At 38.3% G+C, this 8272-nt stretch overlaps 1 protein-coding gene across 2 annotated transcripts; it reads left to right on the top strand.

Annotated features, from left to right (window-relative positions):
- The first annotated feature begins 2822 nt into the window (after positions 1-2822).
- On the top strand, positions 2823-6894 carry LOC149839667 (putative protein phosphatase 2C 79). Of its 2 annotated transcripts, none has more exons than XM_090002726.1 (4): positions 2823-3035; positions 4731-5098; positions 6074-6310; positions 6397-6894. In XM_090002726.1, the coding sequence occupies exons 1-4, from the start codon at positions 3023-3025 to the stop codon at positions 6631-6633; spliced, it is 855 nt and encodes a 284-aa protein (XP_089858852.1). In that variant the 5' UTR covers positions 2823-3022; the 3' UTR covers positions 6634-6894. The 2 variants fall into 2 exon arrangements, with proteins under 2 accessions (XP_089858852.1, XP_089858853.1); XM_090002727.1 differs by lacking the exon at positions 2823-3035 and adding an exon at positions 3880-3959.
- The last annotated feature ends 1378 nt before the right edge of the window (positions 6895-8272 follow it).

Raw genomic sequence — 8272 nt, 5'->3', positions numbered from 1 at the left:
AAAAATGATTTAGATACTCACGACCTAAAACATGGGACTTTGAGATTTCTAAATAGTGTTGGAGTTTCTTTCTAAGAAACTGATATCCCTTTTATCATAGTGGTACTGTCACATATGCACAACATGCTAATACTACAATGATTGGATGAGAGATTTATGGTAACCTCATACCATGCAAATATAAAATGATAACAAGAAAATTACATAAATAGTGATAATCAAAACTTTGATATTCTAAATTAAAGTTGGGGTTTCTTTCTGAGAAACTAATACCCTCTCATCATAACGATACTATCTCATGTGCGCAACATATTAGTACTAAGATGATTGGATGAGAGGTTTATGGTAACCTTATAGCATGCAAATTACATACTGATGAAAAGAGAATCATATAAATAGTGATAATTACCTTTATAGGCAAGATGCTTAATTTGGTTTGAAAAACCAGAGCATGTAGAATGGGCTGTCAGTTAAAATAGAACCTAACATACCCATTCGTATATATAGTTCTGTCAAAAGAGAGGATGAGATGGTATAAAAACTCTGATAAAAAGGTTGCTAACAACTACGCTCCTCGAGCAAATGACTCGGTGTTCTCAGTCATCAAAGTTAGGAGACTGGGCTATTAAAAATTATCCTAGGTGGTAAGTCTCAATGACTTTTGCAGAAGTATGGATGCATGCCTTTGAATGAGTGGCTTTTGGAAAATTCTCTCTCGGTCATTAGTCGTTCCCTTAAGAGATTACTCAACTAGTTATCAGGGGTATCAAAATACATAGCATAACAAACTCTCAAACACTTTCACTTGTTTCTATATTTCTCCTGTGTGTACCCGGAGATAATTAATATCGAAACAAGATTATCATGCTCATTTTGTTTATTTTGACTTGCATATTACAAAAGGAATAACATATATGTTAGTTTTATTCTGAATTTTGATATTTATGCACCTACCAGATTTTTATCAATCTCACCTGTTTCATGGGTACAAATGATGATTAGGTCAAAATGGTAGACGATGACGTGATGATATCAAGATGAGACTCTTTCTCTAACATTTTGCTTATGAGGACATTTTTTTATAATTTGGTATAAGGGTTTCTTTGAATTTTTTTTCGTATAAACTTTAAAACTTCATTTTAAATATGTTTGGTTTCAATGAATATACAGAGTTACAAATCCGTTGCGTAAAGAATGGTTCGCCTGTAGTGAGCCCAAGGTCTGTTGACTTGTCGTTTCAAACACTATTTTTCTTTGAACTGGTATTTTAAACTCTAAAAAATAAATAATTACAAAGCTTTCAATTTTTTTTTTTAAAGTTACAAGTCTAAGATTTTGAGGGTGTTGCACTATATGTCATCTTTCTCACTAATAGAAGCTTTAGTGAGTTGATCCCATAGGGGTAGGTCACCCACATGAAAAGTTTCCACTTGATTCATCCAAACTCTCTCTCTCTCTCTCTCTCTCTCTCTGTTAATGCAGCATTAGTTGAGTGAGTCTTATTCTCGGCTGTTGCCATAATCCCCACCTTGATTTTCAAAAAGACAAGAAAAAATATAAAACGTATTCGGAGATAATTGTGTGTTACGCCAACCACGTGTATTATAGAATGGCTTATCATTGATTTATGATTTGAATTTTCAAGAACATAAGATTTCACTCTTGGGGCGTGGTTCTTGCATACCACACCAAGGAAAGGGGTTTCGTGCGAAACACCCCCTCTCATGGGAAATTACGCATGAATCAGCGTTTTGGCACAAAACATGAGCCCTACCATTTGAATCCAATGGGGCATTCATTTCAGCGCATACGGGAAAAAAAGGCTGTCGCTGTCTTCGTGTGAAAATGAGCCTCTTTCTCACGTTTTGGGGAATAAGAATAGTGGTCCATAAGAGACTGATCATCAAAGGCTGTTGCTCTATATGTGAAAATGAGACTCTTTCTTACGTTTTGAGGGAATATGAATAGTGGTCCATAAGAGGATATTTGAAAGAGAGAGAAAACCCTCGTAAGAAAAAAAAGTTTTGCCTATGAGAGTTTTTGATATGAGAAGTTTTTTTGCTGGTTTGTTAGGAATGAGAAAAACAGAGTGAAAAAATGAGGAGTTAGAGAGTGGTGGTGAGATGGATGGTAGCGGTGATGGTGTTGAGATGAGTGGTAAAGTGTAAAATAAATTTTTTCTTTGTACAAAAGATTCTTCCGACCCTCCTTTAATGTGTATTTTTTTAGAAAAACTCTTTCAACCTAAAAGTATCTCTCATTTGAAAGGGTCAATGTTTTTCTATTTTGCATCACTTGTCCTGCATCTTTCTCGCATCCAAAACGTGAAGAGAAGGTGCTCAGTAGAAAGCAGTTACAGCCATATGGTATAAACTTATCATCAGTTATGTTCAATGTTCATCACACATCTTATTTGAAAACCGTGAGATATGTGAGAGTAAAGCCCACAATACATCCGTTGAGTGAGATGTGCGGTGGTGATGAAATATAGCGTATGATTTAACTGGTCCAGCTCTGAGCATGGTACTCACCAACTAAACATAACTACCTGTTACCGCCCATCCATGCTGAAAGGCGCACACACACGCACATCTCTTGTAAGTCACCTCAAAGTAGGACCCAGCACAGTAACAATGCCAATTACCGAGATGATTTTGATGAGAGGGGTATGTATGCCTATTGGTGAATCTGACAAAGGGACAGGGTTTTATGTAGCAGGCAAGGATGGCTGTCCTGGCCAGACCTGTCTGCGTCCTGATGTCACATCTGGAGATTGCTTCTAAATACCAAGATTCCTCTAAAGAGAGAAAACGAGTGAAAGGAGGCTAAAAAGGTGGTTTCTTGTTCATCAACCCCCAACTCTCCACCAGAAAGCCCCAAAACGGCACCCCAACAATTCTCATACCCTCTGTCCGCCCTTTGTAGATCTCCCTGATAGTAGCCTGCAGATTTGCCACCACAAAATCCAGATTTTGATTCTCATCAGAGAACCCAGGATGGGCCTTTTCCATCATTAGATGACATGGGTTGTCAAGGTATGTTGTGAATCTTGCACACAAATTTCATCTTTTTGGTTCCAAGGGGATTTTCTGCCATTTTAACCCATACCCATATGTTCTAGCCCTGAGATTTGTTGAGATTGGGTTGAGATTCGCCATTGGTTGCATTTCCTATAAGTCTTTCTACAACTTGGGTGTGGTTTGAGCTTTGGTACAGCTTGTGTCTTCTTTGTCTCAGATACCCATCCGTTTCTAGTTCTCAGATTTGTTGGAATTGGGTCGGAATTCACCTTATTCTTGCATGTTGCCATGTGGCTTTCTGAAAGTTGGTTGTGTTGAATCTGGATGGTGGGATTCAACTCCTGTCTCTTTTCTTTTGAGAAGATTTTTTTTTTTTATAACTCCCGTCTCTTTTCTCATATACCATTTTTCTCTAACTCTCATTTTTGTAGATTAGGATACGATTCACCATATTCATGCTTTATAAGGATTTCTAGGACCTGGGTTGTTGTTGGATTTGGCTTGGTTAATTTTTCTGCTTTTCTTCTCAATTACCCATTTCTTCTAGTTCTGACAGCTTCTGGGATTGGGCTGAAAATTTCTAGAGCTGTGCTTCCCTAGGTGTCTTGCAGCGTTGGTTGTACTTGGATTTGGAATAAGATTGCTGGTTTGTTTGGTGGTTGATACATATGCAGGATGGTAGCTGCAGCGATGAGGATCGTAATGCCATGTTGGCAGCCTTCATCTGCCGACAGGGAACCACTTCGAAATGGAGATGTAGCGGGCACCAGTGCCGGCCGAGTGGATGGGCTACTGTGGTACAAAAATTATGGACAGCATGCGCATGGAGAATTCTCAATGGCAGTTGTGCAAGCTAATAGCGTGTTGGAGGATCAGAGCCAAATTGAATCAGGCCCTTTGAGTTCGTTCGATTCTGGTCCTCATGGGACGTTTGTTGGGGTATATGATGGACATGGAGGCCCTGAAACATCCTGCTTTATAAATGATCATCTTTTCCATCATCTAAAAAACATGTTTCATCTTTATCTCTGTTTTCTGTTTAATTGTTTCTGTGCTCTAAGCTTGTTTTCTTATTTAATAGATATGCTTTTCGTGTTTCTACATTGTAGCAAGTTTTTGGATCAGAATGAGTTCTTCTGTTTTCCCTTTTTTTTCTTTTTTGTGCATGTTTGCAATCAGAAAGCCTGGTTCTACATGTTCTAAGTGAAAAATTATACTTATTTGTGATAAACAACGTCTACGAAAGCAATCAATATCTTGTAACATCTCAACTATGTATCTGCTAGATCTGCTGCATGACCTTTTCGAACATAGAGAATAATACAAATTTTTATGCGACTTTTATACTTTGCTCTGAGGCTTGGATTTATAAAAGCAAGAGCAAGACTGAGCTTGCTATAGGTGAAAGTTCTTGTCTCTTTGAAACATATGGATGTCCTCTAATGGTAGCTTGGTCTTATTGGTTTTGCTTTGCTTTGTAAAGGACAAGCGAAGGATTAAACTTCTCGTACATGTGTTCTCATAGGTATCTAATGGCTAATTTTATTCTTTGATTAATTTCATGTTCTTAATAGATGTTTAGACCATAACATTATTCAGGAACTCTTGTATGATATTGAGCCGAGTCCTTAGTCAGACCATGATTTTAAGCTTTAAAAGATTCTGTTTGCTGCAGTTTATGAATGTGCTTAATTGACTTTGCTTGTTCAGGGTTCGTATCAGAGCAGCAGACCATGTCTGCAGAAGTTATACAGAAAGCATTTTCAGCCACTGAAGAGGGCTTTACTTCTGTTGTCACAAAGCAATGGGACCATAAACCCCAGATTGCAGCGGTTGGATCCTGCTGTTTGGTTGGGGTTGTTTGTGCTGGCATGTTATATGTGGCCAATGTTGGAGATTCTCGTGCTGTCTTAGGGAAATTGGTGAAGGCTACAAAGGAGGTTGCTGCAGTTCAGTTATCTGCAGAGCATAATGCTGGGATTGAGTCTGTGAGGCAGGAATTGCATTCGTTGCATCCTGATGACTCACAGATTGTAGTACTAAAGCACAAAGTTTGGCGAGTGAAGGGCATTATACAGGTAACTTCTTATTCCTTTTCCATCGATGCCATACTCTTAACGATATTCACCGTAAAACAAGCATATCTAAACAATGTTAAGATTGCTTCTTTCCCTTATAATATTCATTAAAAACTTAAAATTTCCTTCAATGGACTTTATCTTGAAATTATAAATGTCCATGGGATTCTCCTTGGGCTTGCTCTCTAGTGGACATCCTATTAGTGGGAACTTCTCCTAGCTGCTGATTAATTGCAAAAGATTCCATTCTTGTGAGTACTATTTCTCATGCACTTGCTAGGAGGGAATTATTTTATTGGTGAAATTCATTGACTTAAATTATACTGATGAGTCAATGTGCTGTAACGATTAGAGAGAATCACAAATTTATAATGTGAACTGCACACAAAACTTTGTTACATTCAATTGTATTTCACACTCATGCAACTTGCGTCCAAGTACTGTACCTCATAAAAAAAAATGATCCATATTTTACATGCTCTGTGAAAATCTTATTTGACACTTCCTAAACTTCTCAAGTCACAGTGCTTGATTGAGATCCCCTTGTTCTTGCTCAACATTACCTGGGTCAACTGTAGAAAAAAATAAATCATGAACTAAAATATATGATCCAACTTTCTGTTGCCCATGACTTCTGTCAGTTTTACAGGTGACAGAGTAATAGTCCTCTATGCTTGGAAACAGAAAGTACTGAAATTAAATTTTCCAGCGCTAGCTCTTGACATTATTGTGTGTTAACGACATATCTCTGATGTGATTTTTCTCATGTTGGCTCTCTGTCAATCCTTTCCTATCATTTTAGAATAACACATGTTTACTAGTGATTCACATAATGAGTTAATAGGATTAGATGTCAACATGTAGTAGTACATGACGTTCCTTGCCTAGTGACACTTTTTTAACCTAAGCTGTGCATATCTTGTGTCAAGCAACAACTTTATGGGTTGGTTTACTGGATATATTTTTGTCATCCAGGTGTCAAGGTCAATTGGAGATGTCTATTTAAAGAAAACAGAGTTCAACCGTGAGCCACTGTATCCAAGGTTCCGTTTACCTCTACCCATGAAAAGGCCAATTCTCAGTGCTGAACCATCAATATCAGTTCATAGGCTAGAACCAAGTGACAAGTTTCTCATATTTGCATATGATGGGCTGTGGGAGCACCTTAGCAATCAAGAGGCAGTTGATATCGTTCACAATAATCCACGCAATGTAAGATAATGGTTTATGTGTGCATCTGTTCTTACTGCTCTTATGCTATAAGTAATATTGACAGTGGGTGTAAAATTTTTATACAGGGAATTGCCCGGAGACTCATTAAAGCTGCATTGCAAGAAGCAGCAAAAAAAAGAGAAATGAGGTATTCAGACCTCAAGAAAATTGATCGTGGAGTAAGGAGACATTTCCATGATGATATTACAGTGGCGGTGGTATTTCTTGATCACCTGTTGATCAGTAGCTCGAACCACACACCCACGTTTTCCATTAGAGGTGGTTCATTTCCTTTACATGCCACCCAGTCCGCACCATTCTAAATTCATCTTTTTGACCCCTTGTGTAACAGAGAATTCTTTTATGTCGACTAACCTAGTTTTTAGGTAGCATCTTCCAATGGGAACAGCAAAAAAGTTTAGGTATTTCTAGGAGTTGCATAGCTTTCTAAGGAGAAAAGTGTCTGTAAATTGTATTAGCATTGAAATTTGAGAATTTGAGAATTTATCAAATTTTAAGTGTTGGAAGAATAAGACATACACCTTGTATCTGATTTGAGCAGAAATAACAAAGTTGATTTTGCATATTCCAAGTTTTATTTCTCTGGTCCTTTTGCTGCAGAAGCTTTTTGTTCCTCCTCATTCCTCTTATCTGCAGAAAGTCTATCTCAGATTTGCAGTTGGTAGTATCTTTTCTCTGTCCGAGGTTACAAGGAAGACCCATAAGCTACCAACATGTGCATATGATTGCTGTATTTTTTTGACTTGATCAAAACGAGCTGAAGCACCTGCTTCAGTGAATCACCAGAAAACATGAAGCCTGAGTGCATGCATAGTGGCTGGCTTGAGTGAAGCTTTATCAAACTATGGATAAACTCTGAATTGTTGAATTAAATTCCAAACTACTACTACCCCCTGTACATTTATGTATATTATTGCCTGAGAAATGCATCTTACACATGAAAGCCTGATTTGTTTAGGCCTATGTTACAGGGATTCGGAGGTCAGGGTGCGGTCAACCCGACCTTGGGTGCAGTCCACACTCAGGGTTATTTTGGTCCAATTTTTTGAACTTAAAAAAAATGCCGAGATTTTTTTTTAATATATGTCACAGGGATTCTCTAACTAGGTGCCACACCCGATGCGGTCAACCTGACCCTGGGTGCAGTCAATGCACCTAGGGTCATTTATGTCTAACTTTTGAACTATATATATATATATATATATATATATATATATATATATATATATATATATATATATATTTGCCGCACCCCGCACCCAGGTTTTTTTGGAAGTACCGCATCCCGCACCCATGTGACATAGGTTCAGGCCTTCTTTTTTGCTCTTTGTAACATGGCATTTTTTATGTAGCAGCGCTGCATGTTGGTCATGCAGCAGCATGTTGAGGGCCATCCATCCTAACATTCCTCGAGATGGACACCCCGCTTATCTCAAGAAATGTCGAGATGAATATCTCTCTGATGTGCCGCTGCTTGCCCAACATGCAGCCGCTGCACATTATGTAGTTAAATCTTGCGACAGTTTCTTGAATTGTCTTATGATCTTTGCCACTAATTTTTTGTGTTTTTACATAATTCCCCCTATACTCTATCCAGCTAACAATGTTCAGCCTCCATTAATATATTGATCCATTTACCTAGAAAAGTAGGACAAGTTGGTAATACACTACATTTTTCCAATTTATCCTACTTTTCTGGTTTAGTGGGTGCATCTAAATGACCCTGAAGACGGCCGTCGGGGTCACATTAGATGTACCTTTAACCTGTGGGCTCCGTAAGGGTTTGGGTGTCGGCAACCCCACTTGAGGTTTACCTTGCAGCGGAGCGAGCACAATAAATGACCCAGTTCTCGGTTAGGGTTCCTCGTCATAAAAAAAAAGCTTGAGGACCACCTTTCTCATGGGATTAGGCAAAAGGAACAGAACAGACTTCCCGTGGTA

This window comes from Nuphar pumila, chromosome 4 (genome assembly GCF_984573655.1).
Source record: "Nuphar pumila chromosome 4, dmNupPumi1.hap1.1, whole genome shotgun sequence".
In the NCBI taxonomy this organism is placed as follows: Eukaryota; Viridiplantae; Streptophyta; class Magnoliopsida; order Nymphaeales; family Nymphaeaceae; genus Nuphar; species Nuphar pumila.
This window is presented reverse-complemented; position numbering and strand designations above follow the sequence as displayed.

Bases quoted from the DNA above. Each gene is read 5' to 3' on its own strand.
- LOC149839667 (XM_090002726.1), top strand. The intron at 5,099-6,073 runs GTAACTTCTTAT...TTTGTCATCCAG, and splicing joins GAGTGAAGGGCATTATACAG to GTGTCAAGGTCAATTGGAGA. The intron at 6,311-6,396 runs GTAAGATAATGG...ATTTTTATACAG, and splicing joins TTCACAATAATCCACGCAAT to GGAATTGCCCGGAGACTCAT.